The sequence below is a fragment of the Sebastes fasciatus genome, chromosome 22 (assembly GCF_043250625.1).
Source record: "Sebastes fasciatus isolate fSebFas1 chromosome 22, fSebFas1.pri, whole genome shotgun sequence".
In the NCBI taxonomy this organism is placed as follows: Eukaryota; Metazoa; Chordata; class Actinopteri; order Perciformes; family Sebastidae; genus Sebastes; species Sebastes fasciatus.
The window spans coordinates 9818465-9843937 of record NC_133816.1 but is presented as its reverse complement, the minus strand read 5'-3'; the positions used below and the strand labels follow the sequence as shown (position 1 = coordinate 9843937).

Here is a 25473-nt window from a genome sequence, read left to right as displayed (position 1 = left end):
GTGCTTCCGTGTAGTTTGTGTTGGAGTCTTGTCTGAACAGCGTAGCCACATGCGACACCAACCCGGATTGATTTATACGTGTAAGAAGTTACAAACAGTCCCTTTAATGTTTCAGCTGGTAAATATGGGGCTCATTTCATCTGAATACTGATCTCACAGTTATCTATAACAATACAAAATCATTTATTAGCTGATTAAATTTTTTATTAACAATCTAAATCTGCAAAGTAACTAGTAATTTAAGTTTTAATATAAATGTAGTGGAGTAAAAAGTACAATATTTGCATCTGAAATATAGCGGAGTAAAAGTATAAAGTTGTATAAAATGGAAAAGTACAAGTACCTCAAAATAGTACTTAAGTACAGTACTTGAGTAAATGTACCGCACACCACTGCAACTAAGTAAGCTCAGTTTAGTAACCTATAATGGATACATATAATCAATATTTTGTCAGGGTTCATGAGTTTTTATTTTGAAAGTCCTGACAGGAAGCAGTTGTAGTTCCCTGTGTGTGCGTGTAGTTTGTTAGTGGTCCACTAGTCTCCCAGCTCTAACTAACCATCAGACTGTTCAAACAGGAGACATGGGACTGTGGAGTCACCGAGGGGGGGAAACGCTTCTCCACAACAACTCACACCAAAAGAAGGAAGTCTTATCAACATGTTCAATGGAGACTCTACTTTTATAATTTCTACTCAGTGAAGGACCCGAAGAGGGACAACTTAAATGACATCTGAAGTTATATCCGTGCATTTATGACACCTTAGGGCAGAGTGCCACACCTTCGCTTAAGCGCAACAGGTAGGTTGAAAACAGCTTTTATCTTTCTGGCTCGCTTATTATGATAATTAATGCTCTAAATGAACTTTAAAGAGTGTGAAAAGTGTTGTTGATGTGTCATTAAAGCTTTACTAGCACAGCTTGGACGGTTGTTGCACAGCAACAGGTGAACAGGTGAACAGGTGAGGAGTGATGTCATATGCCATATGGTGCGACTGCATTGAAAAACAAAGAAATACTACAATAAATGTACCATATTATACAAGTTAAGGTAGTTATAAGGGTGTTTTATGTGTGTTGAAATAGTGTCACAGTAAATAAAGAAACAAAAGTTTAATATTTTTTGAGTTTAGCTTCAAAACCTCCTTTAATGTAAGGTAGTACTGGCAATGGAGATGTGACTGTACACCTGTTGAACACCTGTTGCTCATAATGACATATGCTATTAACACAAACTAATTAATAATAGATACATGTAGGTTGTGTAGGCAGGCATCGCTGCAAACAGGATTTAGAAAATATTGAGTTCCCTTTTTAAAAGACATTTTGATCAAATGCATAAAGAAGGTGTCTCAAAGTTTTTTAATTATTTCATTTTTTTTGTGATCAATTTTTTATTGGTATTTAAGCATAATTATCTAGGGTGGGGTTACAAATGGATAGATCACCAATAAAGTAAAAGAATATAATCACAAATGTCAATGTACTAATCAATACAAAATTGGCAAGCAGCTACAGAAAAAGAAGAAAAAAAAAAAGTAATTTAAATAAAAACTCCTGAAATGTTTTAGTTATCCTATAAATAATGAAATTTAAAAATAATGAGTCACAGAATCGGCCTGTAAAATACAAATTAAGGTAGGACACTGTATGTGTGTTTAAGTGATGCCACGGTAAATAAAGATACAAAAAGTATGATAAGATCGTTGTAAGCCAATATTCGAGTAGCCTAGCTAAAAAACTGCCTTAATGTATGGTAGGTTTTGTTCTGGCAATGGAGATGTGACTGTACATCTGTTGCACAAGAGGGTATAGTTAGGCTATTAACACAAACAAATTAAAAGATACATTTATGTAGGTAGGCATGGCCATAAACAGCTTTTAGAAATTATTGATTCCCCCCAATGCGCCCCTCTTAATTGTCAAGTACATTGTGATCAAAAACCTAAAGAAGGTATCGTAAAGTTTTTAATTACTTGGATTTTTCACATTTTATGCATTCATTTAAGTGTTCCAATACTTTATGTAAATTTTATTTTAAAACATTTTCCTCACTACCTTAAATTAAATTCTGGTATTTATTTTTTTTTTAAAATGTATTGCCCTTTAAATAGTGAAATTTAAAAAATAATGAGTCACAGAATGGGCCTGTAAAATACCCGTCATGTGTACGTTATTAATCAGTAATTTTCTCATTTTCTTTCTTTGAACCGTATGTTATGGCTGGTCATGTGGCCATCTTGGTTGTTGTTGTTGTCCAGTGTCTTGTAAGCCCATACGGGCACAAAATGGTGCAGGACACTCAAATAAACAAATCAATCAATCAGAAAATATGAATTCTGATCAATTTCTTTATCAAAATCTTCCTTCATAGATCAGTTAGTTCATTGTTTTGTCTGTAAAGTGTGAAAAATGCCTGTTATAATTTCCCATAGCCAACGTTTGTACGACTTACACTCGAGAAACCCAAAGATACTCAAATTACAATAATATAAAACTAAAAAAAAGAAACATCCTCACATGTATAAAGCTGGTACTTGCAAATGTTTAGCCGCTTTTGCTTAAACGAATAACCAATCACCAGAATAGTTGCCAAATATACTATGTATACCTGTGTAAAAACAAAACTAAAGACTGCCCCTCGTTATCTTTCAGTATGTTGCACACAGTAATGTAAATGTGACATACTGAAGCTGAAACTTTCCATCCCACCCTGAACACACTGAAGTTAATGAGTGAATGGAGGGCTGTTATTGGGGACATTTGTTCTTTGTTGGGATGGAGTGGAGAGGTGGAGGTGGAGGTGGAGGAGTGGTCTTGAACTAGTTAGCCAGAGCTCATGTGCACGGCCTTGGGCTTTGTTTGCACATCTAACATGTAGCCACGCTGAACTCTGGGTCACTTAAAATGGCATACAAACCTTATGCCTGAGCCCAAACATACCCTGTCTGTCATTTACAACACTCTTGAACATAATGTTAACAGCTGCATACGAGCAGCTATCATACATCGAGAGTCTCTTCAAACTCATGATGATGTTTGTCTCACGTGTTTTTTAGCTCCGGGCAGTTTGTATTTACAACATCCTGACAATTGATTTACACAACATGCTAAGCTGCGGTTTGCTAAACCCATTTAATTCGCCTTTATTCGCGGACTCCACCCATGTGACCGCCTATTACACAAAACAAGCCATTAAAAGTGTATGCAAATAATATTTGCCGAATGGCTAGTTTGCTTTGCACCAGGGCTGCTCCTGCAGGATGACTCGACCTGAAACAGGATGTAAACATGAGTATAGAGCTCAGTGCTGCTGTTGTTGTACAGATAGTGTTATTTTTTTAAAGTGAAGGATGTGTTGTTGTGTAATAGAAAGGAAACTATATGATTTATTATATTCTATCTAACTTTTTTGACATGTAAACAGTGGGCAACTCCGGGTCTGAAAAGTGAAGCCGATGCTGAAGAGCCTTAAACTTGCATTATTTCTAACAGCCAGCAGGGGGCGACTCCTCTGGTTGAAAAAAGAAGTCTGGTTGTATAGAAGTCTATGAGAAAATTATCCTATTTCTCACTTGATTTATTACCTCAGTAAACATTGTAAACATGAGTTTATGGTCTCAATCGCTAATTTCAAGTCTTCAATACAGCATGATGTTCATTTAGTAAATTATGGTCCCATTTAGAGTCAAATAGACCATAAAGCAGGGGATGTTTTAGGGCGTGGCTACGTTGTGATTGACAGGTCTTTACCATGGTGTTGTCCACATTTTCGTTTTTACGACTTTAACCCTTTTTGCAGTGTGTTTTCATGAAAGTTAATTGTAATATTTTGGTTGCTTAAAAATGTCAGCATTCGGTTGTACTTAGCTTCACCCTCTTGTGTCACATCTGGTTGCAAAAAAGAACCAAGATGGCGACGGCCAAAATGCTAAACTCGAGGCTTCAAAACAACAGTCCAAAAACCAATTTGTGACTCACAGTGACTTTGTCAATTTCTTATCTACAGTCTATGCTTGTAAATACCTGTCATTATTACAAGTAACAAACCTGGATAAGATATGTAAATCATCCTTAAAAAAAACCCCAAAAAACAGATTTTTGTTTACATAATGGTTGTTTGGATGTTAAAGAATCAGCCTGAAGATGTTGTTTTAGCCTCCGTTTTATATTTCCCACTAAATTGCTGACTCCATATCATTTAAAAGTGCACTCTTCTGCGGCTCTTCGCAGGCTTGTTTACTCGCTTAAAGTACAATTTAGAGCTCCTGTGTCAGGAGGATTCACGGGGGGGAAAACAGCAGCAGGTCTGTTTGCAGTGTGAGAGAGAGAGGAGGGGAGTGCTATTGATAAGTGTGGGCTGCTGGGTAATAGAGAGAAGACAGGACTTGTTTTCATCAGACTGCTGCCCAAGGCCGTCTGGAAACCATCATATTACACACACGATCACACACGTAGCTTCATGATATCATCTGAAATCAGAGGAGGTATTTTTCAGATTATTTTTGGACCGGCTGATCAATATCGTGTCACTTGATTGACCTCCAAAAACAGCAACTGCGTGTGTAAGAAGAAACTTGAAGTAACTGTAGATCGATCCTAAAAGGATGGCTAACTTTATATAAATTGGTCGCCATGACAACTCCCCATTGGATACACTTGCCTAATCACACCCGGCTTATTCAAATCAGACAGCTCAAGGTCAGCTCGTCAAGCGCACGTGTCCAACACTCAAATCAAAAAAGTCTTATTCTGAATTGATTTCCTTTCCTTCTGTTTAATAACAGATACTTGACGGCGTTTCCTTGTGCGAGCCGCGATTGAGAAAAGTTACACGTCACTCTGATGAATAGCTCGAGCACTTTTATGGGAAGCGTTATCAGGTGTGGAAGGTTATCTCATCTACTGTACATGCAGGTTATTAAAAGCCTGGATAAAGCAGCGGTTGAGACAGCGCCGTTTTCTTGTCATTACACAGACTTTAAAATCGTGTATTGACATTTCAGCTGGATTTTAAAAGCCTCGGAGCAGATAAGAGGCCTAAATTGACCGCCTTATCGAATGCTGCACTTCTCTTTCAGCAGAGAAATTCAGCAGCGGGTCACGCTGGTGACTACAAGGAAATACTGTCAATGAATGCTTTGTTTTCCATTTTTACTTTACGTTCATGAGCACATATGTGAGATAAAAACCAGTTTCGGCTCGATAAAGTGGAATTGGTGGCTGATCAGGTTTAATTTAGCACCTGGAGGAAAGAACAAGGCTGCATGTTGAGATTAAATGAAGAATTATTATTTGTAATTCAGATGACATTAAGAATTAATTGATGCATCTCAGTAAATAAAGATCTGTTTAACCAACCAAGGAAGTGCATTTTAGATATTGATAAACTGAAAGGTAATTCAGCATTTCATACAGATTGTTAGCAATACTTATGCCATAATCACGGGTTTTAGAGCTGGTATTGATTACTGATTTACTGTCATTAGAATTGGCTGATCCTGATCACTAATTGGTTGGAATCACTATTCCAAAATGTTATTTTTTCCTCCGTACCATTTGCTTTTCAATGTATGTCATTAGGGATGCAACAAAAGATTGTTTTCAATATCCATTAATATGCTGATTATTCTCTTTAAGGAGCAGTGTGTAACATTTAGGGGGATCTATCGGCAGAAATTTAATATGATATTAATAGGTATGTTTTCTTTAGTGTATAATCACCTGAAAATAACCTTTGTTACCTTAGAATGAGTCGTTTATAACTACATACGGAGCGCGTCTTCTTCAACGGAGTCTGCCATGTTGCACCGCTATGTTTCTACAGTAGCCCAGAACGGACAAACCAATCAATGTTAACTTTTCCTGCTTGGGCCGGAGTCGATAATATTGCTCGCTCCCGTCGCCGCTTTCTCTCTCTTGCTTCAGCACTCACTTCCCACGTACACACCCAAATACTCTACGCACCGGCTCTGCTCCAAATGGCTCTAGAGAGGCACATTCGCGTTATTGCGTCGGCAACCGTAGCTCTCCAACACGCTTGGCACACGGGAGAGGCTTCAGTTGGTTGCAATCTCCTCACCTCACCGCTAGATACCGCCAGATCCTACACGCTGGACCTTTAATTAATTGTTTGATCAATAAAATGTTGAAAAAATTGTGAGAAAATTGACCATCACAATGCACCAGAGTATGGTTACATTATCAAACTGCTCGTTTTCTCCGACCAACAGTCCAAAACCCAAAAGCATTCAGTTATTTGTCACAGAAAACTACCAAATATTCCCATTAAAAAGCTTGAACCAGTGACTTTTTTTGCCAGTTTTGCATAAAAATGACTTTAAGTCTTGTTATAATATGTTACAATCAGCAGCTGCGAGAAATATCTTCCTCCTCTGCATGTCTTTCTGAGCAGCTTATTGGATCAGGTGATAAAATGACAGTGTTTGCTTGTTTTTCACACACATCCTGAAACTGCCAAACAGGAGAGTCCTGCCTGGCCTCATGTATTTCATCCTGAGACCCGTCATGCTGCGGATTGGCTGAGAAGGAGTTAGGGTTGTGACACACAATGTATGCACATGCTGCGTAGCAAAAGCAGCAGTTTAGCTAGAACAGCAGCTTTAGTCTTGTGTCTATATCTACACAGGATGCGTTCAGGTGCACTACTTGTTGTAAGTCACCCGTATTTTGACAGCGCTGGAGGCCAACACACATAAGGAAATTGCTTTGGGCCACGGCTACATGTGTAAAGCATGAGTAAAGCACAAGCCGTAACTCAGTCTGAGTGTATAGACGGCTGTATTGATTGAAATAGGAGCGCATACATTCTGTCAGACAAGCATGAGACGGACGACTGAAAAATGCAGTGTAGTTTAGACAAACTGTGACACATTTCCTTGCCGTGTAGACAAACAAAACTAAAAAAACACAGTGGTTGATCAGTCTGGAGCTGCAACTAATAATTATTTTCACTACTGACTAATCTGCAGATTATTTTCCCCGTTAATAGACTAATCATTTTGTCTATAAAATTTCAAAAAAGGCCTGTTACAATTTCCCAGAGTACAAAACGATGTCTTTAAATGGCTTGTTTACAATCCAAAACACAAAAATATTCAGTTTACAGTGAGAAGCTGGAACCAGTGACTATTTGGCACTTTTGCCTAATAAACAACTTAAAGTGATTATATTTAATATCCAAATAGTTGCACATTAATTTCTTTTGAATGACTAATCGATTCATCTTCTGCAAAAAACAAAAAATTCCTCCCAGTTCTTCTTTGACATTCACATCTGTTGTAAATTCCTGCCATATTTCTTTCTACATTGTCCTGGCAGATGTGACGAAACACACCGTAGATATAGCAAAAGATAAAGAACAAATAAACAACAGACAGTCAGATGGATATCGGACCAGTTAGCCTGCTTTTCCATCACCACACCCCTCCCACATGAACACGATCTCCCTTCTCACTGTCCCTTCGCACACACCAAACAACCAACACGCACACTCTGACCGAGTGTCGAGCTATAAATTATGACTTTATAATGTAACACACAGCTTACATAAGCAGAACAGATCTATCAGGTGACCGAGCTGTGGTCTAGTCCGTGAAAGACTCGTCTCCTTTGTTGAAAAGTTCACCAGAGACCTTCCAGAGAAATATTCATATCTACACCTCAGGCAGCAGCTCTCCGAACATGCATTCAATTACTGTCAGCAGATAAGAGAAAATTGATCTATTAGCAAGCCTCTAATGTTTATCAAGCTCTCTGTTTTTGTCTCTGAACCTCGTCTACCTGTGTGTAGTTTGATAGTGTTGGTATTTGCAGTGTTTAGACCAGCAACTGAAACCCACAGTTATACAGAAAAGGTTGTGGATAGATTTCAGTCTTCCAAGGGCACGACAAAAACAACTGGTATCAGATATGCGACACTGAAGGAAGACTATATCTCAAGGAAGCGATAGTGTGTTTTTGTGTTTTGAGGTTGGTATGAGAGGCCGGAGATCAAATCACTAAACGCCTATTTATTTGTATTTTTTCCACGTTTAAAGGTGCAGTGTCTTTTCTTGTAAGCAAACAAAAGTTCAGTGTTTCTAGGGGTGGGGGGAAGAAAATCGATAAAGCATAGTATTGCGGTATTGCCAGGCAATATTGTATCTATACAGGGTCGTCAAGTATCAATCTTATATTATATAAACTATTAACCACTTACTAATCCGACGGCCGCTATTCAGACTTTCAGGGGTTGTAGGGCTCAGGGTTAAAGCTAGAGCGAAGTTACTGGTATCATATGAAACTAGAAAACCTAAGGAATGTCATGTTCGCAATCATATCATAAGACTTAAGTATCGTGATAATATCGTATCGTGGGGCCTCTGGTGATTCCCGACCCCTAAGTGTTTTTTTACTAAATCATATCCTTTTGTTTACATCCATGTTTGTTGGCACATTGCAGCGTCTCTTGGCATATTACCACCACCTGTAGATGGTGTGAAACCATTGGCAGGAATGTGATTGACATCAATACGCTTATTTGCAAAGAGTTCGATGGGAAGATTGATACCTGGTTCATATCTGTCAGCTAAATATGAAGCTACAGCCTGGATTTAGCTCAGCCTAGCTCTGTCCAAAGGTAAAAACATCTTCCTACAAGCTCTCCTGAAGCTCACAAACTAACACCTTATATCTTGTTTGTTTAATCTGTACAAAAACTAAAGTGGGGAGCTAAAATGCTATCGAACCCCAGCCCAGGAGTCACATTGTCAGTTGTTGTACAATATATGAAACCCTTATTAGTGTTATTATGAAAATAACTACTCCTCCACTACACAATAACTCTTAACAGGTAATTTCAACTGGACACTTTCCAGAGGAAGAATTATTTCAAGCCTTATCTTTCCTGATGAAATTTACCACCCGCAGCAATTGTTCAAAACTGTCTCCGACTGCCAGTTCCTCGGGTATTCCCCGGATTTCAATCCAGTCCACTTTTAGGGGACACTACAGCAATCTCACTTTTATTGCACCTGTTTCCCCAAGATGAAACGTTTCAATTTCCTCCGGAGAAATCTCTGGAAAAAAAAAAAGACGGGAGCTCGGCCAAGCTGCCAGCGCTGAAATATCTCTCCCCTTCAGTAATCGTCCTCCGATCTTCCCTATCATAAAAAACAGGAGCAATATCTAATATATTGAATGGCACAGGGAGCAGATAGAGCGACTGTTATTGCCGGCCAACAATGGCCAATATATGAATGGATTATAGTCATTTGATGCACAGATTGAATCCTTGATCTCATCATGACTTTGGAAAGTCTCCAGGGGAACAACATGATTGGTCATTTGGATGTTGTGGAATGAATGTGAGTCAGATACTGTTGGTTACTGTAAAGCCTCATTACTATACCCCGACACCTCAAACATCAAAACCCACCTATTTAAATTCACTTTTAATCGGTTTATCCATTAGCCCCCCCACTGTTATTGCTTTTACTGTTTCTCTTACTCGTCTTTTTTAAAGTGCTTTGAGTACCTTTTAAAGCACTATAGAAATAAAATGTATTACTGTTATTAATTATGTAATTTTTCAAACAGAAATGTCAAAGACTCTCTTGTTCCACACCCTAAATTGTGAGGATTTACTTGTTTTTCTTTGTCTTACTATGCTGAATATGTTTAGATTAGGACTGCAAAGCAACTTAAAGACGTCATCTTGGGCTTTGTGAAATTGTTATGGGTATCTTTCTCTATTTCATCTAGTTAATACTAGACTAAACAATGAATTGGTTAATCAAGAAAATAATCAGCATATTAATTGATAATGAAAATCATTTTTTAGCTGCAGCTCTTTACTGAAATGAAGCAAGACCATAGCTTTGGATCTCGAGTCAGGTTCAAGTCTCAAATTTGGCAGAAGCAGTTGCATCCAGTCGGGTTGGGTCTTAAAGGTGTTATTGATAACATTTTTATGCAGACAAATATTTTATATGATTGTGAATTTATCATTTAAAAAATGTTGGCGGGTCCAAAATTAATGTTTTGTTTATCTCTGTGGATGATATCTGACGTTGGGTTTCTAATTCTAACAAGGCTTGTGAGCCAATAGTAAAACAACGTTGGTATCACCTGGTATCTCTGGGTTGTCAGTTAGTGTGGAAAAAACAGATAAATGACTGAGATTGATGGCTGGCAACGACTTGTTGTGAAGTAAATGCAATGGAACGGGTGAGGGAGAATGAGCCATGTAGTGGCTGAATGTTATCAATATTATTAATAGCATCTTTAAAGGTACATTGTGTAGGATTTGGTGGCATCTAGTGGTGTGGTTGCAGATTGCAACCAACTGAGTACCCCTCCGCTCACTCCTTCCTTTCCAAGACTGCAGTAACGTGAGTCGCTGAGTGTAAAACCGTGGTAACGCCGTTTGCCTCGCTCAGAGGCCGTCCTGTTACCATAATAACACTACTTTAGGAGCAGCGGAAGTCAGACGCAACTGGCGGTACCATGGTTTTTGCACTCTGCGGCTCACGTTATCGCAGTTTCACAAGCGTGTCGGAGAACTATGGTGGCCTTCTGGTAACGTAAAAACACGAAGGGCTCTTTCGAGAGCCAGTGTTTGGTTTGTCCGTTCTGGGCTACTGTAGAAACATGGTGGACTCTGTGAAGATATGAAGGGCTAAGCTAACGAAAACACAACAATTCTTGTTTTCAGGTGATTATACACTAATGAAAACATAGTTATGAATAATATATTCCATTTCTGACAACAAATCCCCCGAAAATGCTACACCCTGTTCCTTTAATACCACAGATTAATCCTAAAACACACCTCACTGGTTTTTCCACTTCTCTCTGTGTATCTATAGCTATTTGCTCTGCACACACAGTGTGGCAAAGATGACAGCTGCATGTAGACACACTGGAACCGGATCAGCCCGCCTTGTTAGTCATGTTTGTCTTGTCATTTCTCTTTAAGCAGACTCCTTGGGAGTTGTCTTTGACTTTTTAATGCTAATGCCACTTAGTTCTATCAGGATAGTGATGTAACTAGTTACTCATGGGCCCCTCGTTGCTTGGAAGTTGTTAGCTAAGATGTCATCTGTGCCCTGCGGGACTAGTTCCCCTCTGACTGTGAGCTTGTTTCTGCTGACCAGCAGCAGAATGGTTAGCCCAAGGCAGATAACACTGCAATCACATTGTCAGCACACGGGCAACGCAGAGACAAGCTTTTGCCTTGCAAATTTGCAACCCAACTCCACGCCGATGCAAACCAGCTTTTTCCGACCGGGTCAGCCAACCATCAGTCAGCCTGTCTGATGGCGTGTCCTCACTAGATGGTAGAAGTCAGCCTGAACACATTTCCGGTGGAAAGAAAGAAACAAAAACATTGAATTACGTAATGATAAAACAGTACAGCAGCCAAAAGCCGAGTAAAAATGCAGCAGTGAATAAAAAGTTACATAAACTTTGAACTCCAGGGAGTTGACAGACTTACATAAGAGGAAGAAAGAGGATGTTTTACATGTATAATTAGTCTATTCATCACATTGCTGCCACAAAATTAACTGATCCATTGTTGTGTTCAGTTTTATTACACGCAACCTCAGGGAAAGACATGAGATTGACTTCAGGGGTAAATATGCTTGGAAATCTAGGATCATCTTGTGCCAGTTTTTCTTTGACTGTTGTTGGTTTATTCAATGTTATTTCTTTGAAGTGGTTTTATATCTGAGGTTTTTTTCTCACACATTTATGACTTTATATAATCTCACAGTTTTTTTTTCTTGTAAATTTGCCACTTTATTCTCAGAGAATATCCCAAATTTTATTCTCGTAAATGTATGACTTTAATGTCAGAGAATATCGGTGTTTTCTTCTCGTAAATTTAAGATTTAATAATTTCGCAAAGTTTTGATTTATTTTCTTGTAAATCAACCACTTTAATCTCGGAGAACATCCAAGTTTTTTCTCGTGAATGTATGACTTTATAATCCCACAATTCTTTTTTTTTTCCTCGTAAATTTGCCACTTTAATCTCAGAAAATATCCATGTTATTTTCTCGGAATTATGACTTTATAATCTCGCAAATTTGTAATATTTTTACTACTTTAATCTTTCATTTTCCATGTTTTTTCTCAGAATATTACCCCCTACAATCTTACCTACAATGGCCCTAATACGCTGTCGTAGCCTCTACAGCTACAGTCAAAAAAGAAAACAAACTTAGACAGCAACCACCATGCACCATGTGTCGGCAGTTAGGATAATCTGGTTTTATCCGTGCATAATGTAGACAATAGTTCAGTAATGAAATTCTAATTAAATTTATTTTGATTTAAACGTGTCTATATAATTTGATTAAGAAAATGTGGAGTGAGTCACTTGAAGTTGCTTAATTGCTTACCTCCCTGTCACAACACACAATAATCCATGTACTGTCACAGAGCTTTTTATCTGTAGTGAAAACACAGTGCCGGGAAGGAAGCAAACTTATTTATACTCATAATTAATTCAACAATGCAGTCGGAGATAGTTATGTCACAGAGTTTAGGGCCATTCATTTCAACAAATAGATAATGCTGTTGTATTTGGCAGAGTAGAAGGATGCTCCCTAGACAAATCCAAGCAGCCTGCAAGCACATTAAAACACCCCCGAGGGTATAGAGAGCAGAATATGACGGATATATGGAATATACATAATGCACAAGGCAAGAAATGCCACCGCTCAACAAGAAAACAGGAGGAGGAGGAGGAAGACGCTGGTGGCGGTGGAGGAAGAAATCAGAATGAGCGATCAGAAGATGAGAGTTGAGGCTGCTTGACCTGCTTGAATGTGACTAGTAATTGTAAAAGTCAGCTGATAGTGACTTCTTCCGGGACTAATACTGGTGCTCCATTAATGCGATAGTTCCCGATGCCCGCTGGGAAATTACCTCCTCTCTCGGCCCCCTCCTGGAAGATAAGGGACACTTCAGCCGGGGCGGTTGCTCGCCGGTGCAACAGTGTGTAAAAACAGGGTCCTCTATTTAAAGCACAGCCTGTCGAACCCACCGCACGCTCTGAATTGCACTTGTCGTGGTACACCCTCTTGGCTTTTTTCAGAAGTAGCTGTGAATGTGTTGGAGGTCTCGGTGAAAAATGGAGAGCTGGGGATCGTTACAGTCTAGTTCACCTCAAATCACAAGAGATAGTTTCTGTGAAGGAGAATAGAGGACACTCAAGACGAGAGGGTTGTTCTGTGTCCGAGCTGACTTTGTCTGCATCCTCGGCGACTGCACACACCCACCTCAGGCTCTTTTTATATCGCGGTGCACAGCAGCAGACCTGTAGGGGGGATAATTGGACGCCTTGGGATTGCAAAGTCATGCTTTGATGCTTTTGCACAAATAATACAGCCATGTAAAAAAAATGTGACATGATCATGATGTTCCTCCTGTTTCCAGTATTGGATTGATAGCCTTGTAAGGTGATATTATATAACCCAACAGGCCATCTTTAGTATGAGGAAGACTATACATCAAGGGGTATTTGTTGGTCCCACATGCATTTTTCTTATCAGTTCCCCGAGCAGAGCCCACCTGGACCTCTCAGCTCGTTCCCTCCAGGAGATTGCATGAAGATGTATGAAGTCCCACTGCGTAACTAAAGCCTGTTACATCATAGTTGCCTGGCCTTATACTGCATCTTGAACATTTGTAGGATTAATGGATACAAATGCAGAAGAAAACTAATGATTACAGGAGCTGTGGCACATTGTTTTCATCTGGAGGTATATCATATTTTTCTTAGGGCTGTCAAAGTTAACGCGATAATAACGCAGATTTGTTTTAACGCCACTAATTTCTTTGACATATTAACGCAACTTGCTATTTCTAGGTTGTAGCGGGCTCAGTTTTAAACTCTAGAGTGAAGATACTGATATCATGTGAAACTAGAAAACTTAAGGAATCCATTGGTACCAACTGTGTCATACTAGCTTGTTACTAGGTTATATAACGCTCCAAACTTATGCTACATTTTGGCGATGAAAAACGTGCATCGCCATTTTCAAAGGGGTCCCTTGACCTGAAAACGGATTCTATGGGTACCCATTATTTTATGTTGTTAATTGATTTCATTTGAATACATTTACATAAAGAAAGTGTATTTTCCCCACTCCCATGTTGATAAGAGTATTAAATGCTTTGCAAATCTCCCTTTAAGGTGCATTTTGAACTGCTAAAAAAAAATTGCGATTAATTTGCGATTAAATATTTGAATCGATCGACAGCTCTAATTTTTTCTTATTGTTAACAAATCCTACCAAAAGACCAAAATCAACAATGAATTTATCTTAGTACTAACAAGTATTGACTGCGTTGCCAAAGCCTGATATATCTTCACCTCATACCTCATACCGAATCAGAGCTGTAGGCCAGATTTAGATCGATATTCAACAGTGGCCCTAAAGTTACTAATAAATATCAAAGAATAATGCCCCTGTTCTTCAAACTAGGGAAAACATTTGCCAAATTTGCCGCCAGCAATAGATATTTTTTTCCCTGAATGCAGAAATAACACAAGGATATATATAATGCTGAAGAAAAATCTGAGGATCAAATGATCATGTCACAGATAGTATACTTTTAGGAGGTTGTTAATTCTTAGAAAAAATATTATCACATAATCTGATGAATGTGCAAGAATAACATCAGAAAAATTAGAAAAGAATTTCCTTTTATGATTAATTATCTGCGGTTCTATTAAAACTTTATTTAGTGTGTGGCAAAAACAGAAAGATATTTCCAGGAAGAAGATCGACTCCTTCCATTCTTAACTTTCACAATTAAAGCCCTAGAAATATATTATATATAATATTCGCAGGCGAGTATTTCGCATCTTTGTTTCATTTATTCGTCACGCCCCCGGTTTCAGAAAGTTTTAAGAGACTGACGACACACAGTTCGTCTTGTTATTTTCATGGGGTTTGTGGTCAAGAAGACTTGACTTAGACTTATCCACTTAATGAAATCAAGTTCCTTATTTGCTTTTATTCTAAGCATCATTTGTAATGAGATGAAGCTGCACCCAAACTTATTGCGCTCTCTGTTCAAAGATTCGACCCAAAGGTAAAGGAGAGGCCTGCAGGGTCAGAGAGTTAAGGTTAAGAATAGAAGCTGTTTTGTCTCGTGGGCACACATCCCTCCTTTTATTCCACAAAGAGATACTGTGTCCTCTATCTTTGTCGCTCTCTCTTTCCCCTTCGCTCGCAGACAAACCCATTCAAGACTCGGTGATTAATTATTTACCCAGGCAATGAAATGCCAAAGCCTAGAGAAACACACCACCAGGAGAGAAAAGGTCACTCCCATCCTGCACGTAGATACACACACTCTACGACACACACACAACAGTGATGGATGGCAATAACATCTTTATCGGCGCTTCAGGCAGACAGAGTTTTCATCCTCGTGTCCAAACACCGTCGGGACCAAGGGCAAAGCAAAAACTTGACTGATGAGGAGAGATCTTTGAGAGAGAGCGCTCCTTTAAAAACCACTCACATGTCAGAGGTGGTGAACTGTCCGATCAATAGACTCTGTCAAAGTGTGTGTGTGTGTGTCTGTGTGTGTGTTGTTGTACCCGTGGCTGTGGAGCTAACTGTGACCTTTGCTTGATGAGCGAGCTCGGACATTGATGGGAAAATGACACCCGGTGAAAGAACAATACGTGCGTGTTTTTAAAGAAGTTTTAAAGTCGCTTCAGATTTTCGTCTGTGCTGTTTTGGTCGAAGAGTGTCGCCTGTGTGATTAAAGTTTAATGTCTTTGTTAATGTCCCCTTCACAGCTCCACGACACAGCTGGCCAAATGGGGTGCCAATGCTGCAGGATGATAAAAAGGTGAGCCATTAACCTCTACTTGTTTGTTTGTTTGTTTCCGGGTCCTTCTAGGGAATACTGTCAGGACACAATCACTTGTTTTCAGTGGTTTAAAGAGTTGGTTCACTCAAATGACGGCTTTTTTTTACATTCCTCTAGTGGTATCTGGTCAGTTTTGGCCATTTTAAGTGTTTTTGTTCATCCCAAGACGTGCAGGTGTATGCAATTTAATTTGCGAGGATTGGATCGATTTCTTTTTTACTGAAGAAATAACAAGTAATATGTCCTTTTGAACTGACCCTTTAAACAATTAACTGATAACAAAACAAAAAAGGAAGATTGTTAGTCTGTATGTTGTCAGAAAATGAGAACAAATCCTTAGACCCTCGATTCCGATAAGGAAAAACACCCCCAAAAAACACTTTTAACAGGGAACAGTTTAGTCAATAGATGACACCCTGAACAGCAGCCACTCATTAAATATGCCATTTGCTGTGTGAAACAGCTCCTCTGCTCCTTTTCTTGAAGGTTATTTTGTAGAAAGGTATTCATTTTTTTTATGATGTTATTGGAGATGATCTTTATTTCAGGCGATGTGGTCCTCCTCCACTTTAAAACACTGCAGGAAACCCGTGTATGAGATAAAAAAAAAAAGCCTTACATTTTGACTAAAGGCAAATTAAAGACTAATAGCGTCTTGAGCAACCCAATATCATGGGAAGGTTTATAAATAACAAGACATTACAAGGACATTCTGCGTGTCATTTGTACGGCACGCAACAGAACTACGGTAAGGGCCGCAGTTTATGGTTTAGGCCCAAAACCACTCACTTAGGTTTTGGCAACAAAGCAAATTAATTAGGTTTAGGAAAAACATTATGGTTGGGGTTAGGTTAACTTAAAATAATTACGTAAACTAAGTAAAATATGTACAGAAACAACTTAAAAGAAGTACAGAAAACACGTCACAATCACTAAAAAACATGTCACTAACTTCAAAATAACTCAACACCACCCTGGGACACAAACACAGGTCTTGATCACCGGTGTCTGGGTTGAAAATCCTGTGTTTGTTGGACCCATCCACCTCCCCTACCACCCACCATAAGCAGTCTCTCTCTCTCTTTTTATTTATTATTCTACGTCACTAGCTCTGAGAAAAGCATATTTACGTGGTTGCGTTTACATTGCAGTCGATACAGACTACATGGCGTACAAAATGGCACGCCAAAAGCAAGAACGGCGTTCTTATTGCACGCTAAATGACTTGAAAACTACCGTCAGTTTGTGCAACTGGGCTCACAGAGCCACTAGCATGGCTGCAGACTGCCAGTCAACAATCGTTCTGATCAATCAACTAATATTCTAAGCACTAATTCATTGTTAGCTGCTCTGGATCGGAGCCGACGATAAATTCCAGTCCACCTCCTCAGTAACAACCTCTCACCGTAGATTTCCTTATCTCCGGGTCCAAGGTGCCAATTCAAAAAGTCTCCTTGCCCAACATAATGATTTCTTGTCTTGTTTCATGCAGATAGTGAGAGGTCCATTTATAATACGTCTGCACTCTCAGCCTCACGTGGGCTCTTTGCACAAACTGTGAGTCAATATGCCAATAGCCATCACCCTTGGTTACTGTATTTCTTTGCAGGGCCGTCTATTCATTAAAAGCCTACAAGGCATCGTTGTCAGGGCTCGACATCATTGTGCTTTTTGAGGTGAGCGAGGAGATGGAACGGGGGCCGGGGGAAACGAGATTTTGATTGCAGATTAATGAAAGGGCAAGCTGTGATTCGCATACCAGAGTCGTAATCCCCCCCTCCCTCAACACTTTTTCTTTTTTTCTTTCCCGTGTCAAAGACACACACGTGAATGCTTGTGACACACACACACACACACATACCTTCCTAATTGTCTGGAGTGTCACATTTCTGGGCTTAGTGGTGTTTGGGGTTTGGCAGGGTGGGCCTGTAGGTTACTGGGTCAACAGTGCGGTCTCAGTAGGCTGACACACTTATTTACACACACATTTCTGTGTTTTTTTTCTCCTTACTTATGCATTTTGAAGCATTTTATGAGCTCTTTGTGTCACAAAAGGGCCTTAATTACTAGAGGTGTAGGGTCACAATACGATATTATATTGATTCTTTGGACGACGATACGATATTTGCTGATATCACAAAGTCTGCCACGATTCGATTTGATTGGATTCAGGGGCCTGCGTTCGAGACAATATCAAATGCCCATTCAACACAATCAGTTTCATTTATATCAACTCACAAAAAAGCAACTAAAATATGATTTTACAATTTTATTACTGAGCTCTACCAGACATTTAAATGAAAAACAATCTATTCTTTTTAATAAAAAAGAATAAATATAAAGCAGGAATTTCAAAATAAAGGCGCATCTTGATGATATGTATCAATATTTTCACTTTGCAGCGATATATTGGATCGTTGATCATTAAATCAATATCGTCACACTCCTATTATTCACTGTACATTACAATGATCAGCATTCTTTTGCAGCAGGAAACACAACAACTTTCCAGGTATATTTAATTGAAAATCCATAAAAACTAAAATGATGACACTTTGGGTTTCAGTATGCTTCAAATAACGCAGTTCGTACAAAATGTGTCGTTTGAACACATCTAAATGCAAAAGTGTTGACTGCCACACCAAGAGCCTGTCCCCCCGACTGAGCTAATGCAGAGGTCCCACTCAAATATTGAGCATTTTAACAAAAGTGTGATGTACCGCAAAAAAATTTTTTTTTCTGAGATAACATTATTTGTATTCTTATTTTGAATATTGCCACTCCAAGGTGGACGTTTCCATTCAGTTAAGAGGACAATGTGCTCGAGATTATAAGGTGCATCATCACAAGTCTAATGGTGTTGGTTGGTGGCATAAAATCCATAGGCACCACTGCACCCTGCAGTATATTTTAAACCAATATAATCCGCTTAATTCTGTGGAGCACAAGAAGTGAGTTGGTATTGTGGTCACACACACTGCAGTAGCGGCTAATCGCTGTATTAGGTCGAAGGAATCTTCTACAACTTGAATCACTGTTTGACTTAACCTGCAGTAAACTGCATCTCATCTGGTTCACCATCGCAGTTAAAACAAATGCAAATAGCGGCTTCTTCCAGGATGGAGGTGCTTCCTAAAAAAAACCTCTTTAACATAAACAAAACACCACAGAGAGGGAATCCCGGCGGAGAGGGTAAAAGCAAGAACTCCCCAGATTTAACTGCATCAACTTGTATGCAAAAATACTCTCTTGAAACTCAAAACACCAGGGAGCTGCTGCTTTTTCTCTATATCTTTGTGACATTTTGTGCTCCGAGTGATTTGATTTAGTTCTGATAACCACATAAATCATACTTGAATTAACAACCGAATTTCTCGGGAGACTCCCGTTTTTCATTGCCCTCTCTCCGGGTTTCATCCCGGGGTCACAATTCTCCCGTATTTCTCCCGATTTATGAGAATTTATCATACTTTTTTTCTCTTTTCGTTATCTCAACCTGTTCCTGGCGCTGACTGTACAGCGTGTATAAGCCATAAGCCCTACTGTTTCCACCCGGACGACAATAGAGCTACACTAAATGTCTTTTCCCAGCAGAGGAGAGCTGCTCGCGGCACCGTGGCGCGTTTTGAGCCGCGCTCGCCGCACATCACAGAATCACAGCACAGTGGCGCGGCACAAGCCGTTGGTAATAATGGGTTTCAGAGTGCAGTGGTGTCGCATTGTGTCTGAAAGAGCCTTCAGTGGGTGAGAGAAATAGAGGGAAATGGAGAGTACTAAGAGAAAGAAGTAAAAGTAAGAAGCAAAAAATGAATGAAAACTGATGAGTATTAGCCCAGTTTATACCAGAGATTCACACAAGTTCACGCCAGAGGGGCAAATTATTTAGTTTTCTTTCCTGAGAATTAAAAGTCAGATTAAAAGTAACAAAAATGTCGTTGTAGTGTACTTATTATTTTGTTGTTTTCATTCTTTAAAAGTCACCAGAGTGCAGGAAACAAATTCTCTGAAACAACATTTTTTAAACATAAAAATGTGTAAAATGTGTCTTTTATTACGCAATGTACTCAAAAATGTTGTCGTATTTTGTCTCCACCATAAACAAAAACAGAAAATTGCAGAAACAAGTTTACTCTTCGGTAATAGCTCGGAGAAAGAAAGTGTGGCCTCCCAGCGTTGATGAAAACATAGTTTCAATTTCTCGCTTTTGTCCGGCTTTATGAATCATTGGTCTTATTTTTGTATAACAACTTGTGTGCGTGTGTGTCTGGCTTTTCTGAAAGCGAGCCTCAAATTTCACCTTGGCACAGCGGCGGCGCTGCCCAGGAGCGAGAGAAATGGAAAACATTCATTTTCTCAGCTTTCCTCTGTGAAGGGAAACAGAGGGAAGGATGCAGGGTGAGAGAGAAAGAGGTGCTTAAGTCAGAGGGCGAGCATCTGAGTGTGTGTGTGTTTGCGACTATAAATATGTAGGTGGGTGGATATAAAAAACAGTTTTTGAATCAATCAATATATCTGAAAGTTTTAAATCTTAGGACTTCTTCTTGTGGAGTACATGAATACTGAACAGTGTGGAGTAAAGGGTGAGATAAAAACAGAGCGAACACAAAAGAGTGAGTGAAGACGGAGAGGAGGCGTTGAGTGAGACGATAGATGGGAAAAGCTCGAGGGACGGCGCTCGGATCAAGGAGAAGTCAAGTGCAAGAGGGATAGTAGATTAGCGAGCGGCAACTACATTATAGTGACGCTGAAAAGGGAGACGAGGTTCTGTGCGGAGGCAGCTGGCGAGGTGCGAGATGGAGGGAGCTCCGCTGGGGTTACGGAGAGGAAAACAAATGAAAGGACGAAAAGATAGGTGAGAAAAACACGAGGGCTCTCGCAGCGGGCGATGTCTGACAGCCTGTTACACCGGCCACAAAATAAAGCCCGCCTGCCAACACTCCTAATACCTGTCGAGGTCTTGTGCTTTAAAGAAAATCCTCCAAAATTCGGGTATCAGACAGTCATTACAGCCTACAAGGGGCTATTAAGGTGTCAAGCTTAAATGAGCATTAATTAGTCTCAGACCTTTATCGGCCATCCTACGAGGACAGATCTTTGGCAGGGTGTATGGCGGTCTGTAATTTACACAATAGAAGAGTGAGCAGACGAGAGCAGGGATTCGTCAACGCTACATAATGTATCGGCGCCGCCTTTCATTTATCTCTTTTTAATGCTGAAAATGCCCCCCTTGGCATTCCCTTTGTCACTCATCTTAATGAGCCGAACTAGGTGGCTCATTATTCTCGAAAAACAAAATGTGGAATTTATTTGTGTTTATTAGCATTTGTTGTTTTGGACTCGGCACATAATCAACTTTGTTTTTGTCACCTTTTTTTCCCCCCTTCGATTTCTATAATCAAAAGTATTTTCTGAGACCTTTTTCGCTGTAATTTATGCTGATGAGTGTCTTCTCGCAGCAGGAAACCAGCTAATTTAGCAGGGGGACGTAAAATCCAGGTCAAATTCTACGAGCCTAAGGGACAATCTAGTGTCATTAGCTTCCTCCGTACGAAAAAAAATACTATTATTATGCTGAATAACATCCGAGCGGGCTCCTTTTAAAGCAGTTAATTGTGAGAGTTGGCTAGATCAGAAGATTGATACCACCCTCATATATGTGCAAGACATCTGAGGGAGAAGTCTATTTTTTTGGTGAGAGAAGAGTGCAGGCAGAGGGCCTGAGTACACCTCTTTTCTCCCCTCTTTCTTACAACTGTCTGCATAATATATCTGACATTCACATGAGCGGCGCAAACATCACGGCGGCCAAGGCTAGATGCAGTCTGTGTAAACATCAAGTACGCGCATGCCTTAGACGGAACAGTGGCATTTGGAAAAGGTGCACCGCCACCAAAGTATCCTTGTTGCCGTTAGTGTACAGTATGTGAGGGTGCTTTCATCGATCATCACGGCAAACATCTTGACTCCTGGAGCCCAGTCAGACTGATCCAGGAAATCAAATAGTGAAGTGTAACTCTATCTCTGTAACACCCTCTCCGTCTCTCCCGCAGCTACATCTACGACCCCTCCGTGGTGGACGTGAGGAAGACGGACTCCGTAGGCAGCTCGCTCTACCAGCCCCACCACCTCCCCAGCGGCGACCAGCTCGGCGGCCTCGACAAGCAGAAGCAGGGCTTCAACAACCTGGGCTACAGCAAGTCCAACGACAGCACGCTGAAACTAGAGGTGGACAACAACCACGTCAACCACAGGCTGCACGCCGCGCCTCCGGTGACGAAAGAGCCGCACAGACAGGGGAGCGCGCCGGCCGAAGACGGCGGTCTGTACATCATCCAGCCGGAAGCTCTGGGGCCGAGATGGGTGATGCAGGAGAAAGGGCCGAGCCAGGTGCCCGTTTACCCCGGCATGGAGGAGTACGAGAACCAGACGGGCTATGGCGAGCAGGGGCGCGGCGCGCCGAGGATCGAGTGGGACAGCTCGATCACCGAGTGCGCGATCGGCACCGAGAGCCTGTCGGCGGACGAGACGGACGAGGGCGTGGGAGGGACGCCGGAGTACCCGTGCGACACGGGCGACGAGGGTAGCGTCCTGTCTGTGGAGATCCACACCAGCACCACAAGTCTGTCCTCGGCCGACACCAGGGACGAGCTCAGACTGCCGAAGACGCCGGACGTTTCCGCCGGCGAGAGCGGGATCTCGGTGACGAAGGACGAGGAGGAGGAGGACGAGAGGGACGAGGTGCAGAGCGTTACGGACTCGATGGTGGCGGAGGCTCTTGCTGCTTTGGAGGCCGCCACCGCCGGGGAGGACTTTGAGTGACGGACCTCTCGCTCATCACCAAAAAAAACTCATGAATGTGACTTGTTCAAAACTTCCATGAAACTTTATTCTGAATAACTGAATAACGAATGAAAAAGTTTATTTTTGAACTCAAAATCTTGGATATTTTTTTATTTTGGTCACGCAGACGGAAGACGACGTCTGCCGTACGAAAGGACGCAACTTTTCCAATGCCACTAATGAAAAGATGTGTAGACTGTGAATACTGAATCAAGTGTATTTAACACTCCACAGTCCTAAAAAGACTGTATGTGCTCACTCACTGCGTTGCCACGTCCATACTGCCCTTGACAACATGTTGCGTTTATCTCATTTGCCTCGTTTTGGAGCATAGCGCTATGCTAATCGCTAGCATGTGAACATACAGTCCTTGCCATAGCTTGCCATCTCTTCAGGAATCTCGAGGAAAGGTCATCGCATATTTTTTTTTTTATACTCATGTATAATTGTCTCTTATTTTGTCTTCTGTTGTTATTTATAATATCTTCACTCATTTTTTGATTTATCGTGAAAAGAAACTGGACATTGTTTTGGAGCAGGAGGGAGGACGCGGAGGCGGCACTTATTTATAACTTATTGTGTCATCGTTGATTTCGTCAGAATGAATATTGTATCTACTTTGAAATTTAGAAAAATTAGTTTACACGCTGTTCTTACATCATCATGCACGCTGACTTCTTTTTACAATGCACAACATTAGAGGCACATCTATGCACATTTGAAATCTTCAGCAGGTTACCAAAGGATAAAATAGAAAATAGCCGCCTATACATTTCACTGATATCAACTTAGTTTCTGCAGCTTTGAGCTTAAGACCAGCTATAAGTCATTGGTGAATAAACCGATTCACCCTACTAGTTGTTTTTTTTGTATTTTATAGGTCAGGCTTTTTGTTTCTAGTCTGGCCCAGGACATTAGTTCAACCCACCGCTCACTTATGTGCCTATAATAATGAACTAATCGAGGCTAGACGGTGCAAAGGAAAGAGTGTTAAGAGTGTGTTCATTTGCTGAATGAAGTTCTGAATTTGTTTCACTGCGACTCCCTTTTTAACCCACCGTTTGCCTGCCAAATCATTTCTACTTATTATATTTGTATTGTAAAATAAAGGAATGTACTTTTAAAAAAAATGTGAGCTGTGAGGCACTGTGTGTAATTATTTATTCTGATGTGTTTCAGGGTCGATTTTACGGGTATACAGAAAAAAAATAGTGACTGCTATTAGCTAGTTAACGTTGGAGGAGGACATGCTACTTTTAATATGTTGAAATACTTTAATCCATCTAACCTCTAAACTTGTCTTTGGGTCTAATTAGTGAATTTTCCAGTGAGTTTATATGTTAACATAGTTAGCTAGTGATAAGCCAGACTGTAAATATCAATCATTGCTACACTATGGTTGTATAAAGAGAACCGTTGGAGGCGGGGCTCCGTTCATTCCTATGAAAAGTACCCGGATCTTCCTGCGATCTTCCGCATCCATTTGGCCAATAGAGCAGGTGCCATAGCGTCCGCTCAGTCACAAGGCTCGGTCACGGGGTCACAACCGTCACGCTGTCTTCACAACTTTTAGGACCTAACGATTTAAATAATGGCTATTTTAGGTGTTCGTACTGGGAAGTTGATTCACCTCAAAAGAAATTATCCGCTGAGTTACAGACGTCTTTCCCAATGTAAGTCTATGGGAAAAAGTATTTTTGGGCCCAATGGCATCACGCGTCGAACACGGAAGTTGTAGTGCCGCCGTTTGGCCACTACGAAAATTGGCATCAACAACCAAAGCTCTTCCTAGGGGCTTGGCTAAAAAGCTATCATAGCTTCCTCAATTTTGGACTCTGGTTCTCCGCCCCCTCAAAGGTCAGCTTCCAGGGTGGCTTGCTATTGGTCAATGGTGCAAAATTGCAGGTCACAGCTCACCAAAGTTGAATTTGAGGAGAAAAATTCAAGCACATTTACTACGCCCCTGCAAGCGGATCTATTAATCTGCAGAGGCTCAATTGGAATTTGGATTTGCTGGGAAATTTCACAGTTTTTAATGCTTTCTTTTGTTTCCTTTTTCCTGTTATAAATTCCTGTGCCTTTTCTTATTGCCATACTAGCCGTGTGCCATTTGCTCTTGCTTCAAAGCTAGAAGAGATCCCGCACACGTCTTTAGTTCACTGTAAATTCGCTGGATGACACCTTTATTTTGTGTTTTGAGATGGCCTTCCTTGTATTAAATCTTTAAAATGTCAAAAAGCAAATGGACCCTCTTAGAGCTTCTGTGATTCTGAGTGGCATCAAATGCTTGTTTACGAGCGCTTCCCTACCTCCCTCTTCATAAACGTGTGCGATCGCTGTGGGACTTCGGTGTTTAAGCTTCTCGCAATAGCAGCAAACAGAGCCTCGGCAGGCAGCGTCCAGGGCCCCGGTGCCTCGGCTAATGAACACCTTAGGGCTTTTCGCTTGAACCGGGAAGACTCACACTGAGCGCCTCGGAAACATCCACAACAGGCGGGACTGGAAAAAAAATCTCCTGATTGTCTGACTAACTCGTCGCTGCAGGAGAGGCTGTTAGCGTGTCTGTCTCCGTGTCTCCATCAGTGCAGGAGGTGGAATAGAGCCCCGACGATACCAGAATTAGCCCTTTCTTTGGACATTTATCTATTCATCTCACCCACTCCCTTCTATCTTCATCCCTCTTGCTCTTCGCTCGTCACTGTAATTGCTCACCACGGGTCTCACAA

At 40.7% G+C, this 25473-nt stretch overlaps 1 protein-coding gene across 1 annotated transcript; it reads left to right on the top strand.

Annotated features, from left to right (window-relative positions):
- Nucleotides 1–544: 544 nt before the first annotated feature.
- Nucleotides 545–23878, top strand: LOC141760978 (uncharacterized). The gene is made up of 3 exons (XM_074624124.1): nucleotides 545–802; nucleotides 15834–15886; nucleotides 21958–23878. Exons 2-3 carry the CDS (start codon nucleotides 15855–15857, stop codon nucleotides 22724–22726), a joined length of 801 nt encoding a protein of 266 aa, XP_074480225.1. The 5' UTR covers nucleotides 545–802; nucleotides 15834–15854; the 3' UTR covers nucleotides 22727–23878.
- Nucleotides 23879–25473: the final 1595 nt, after the last annotated feature.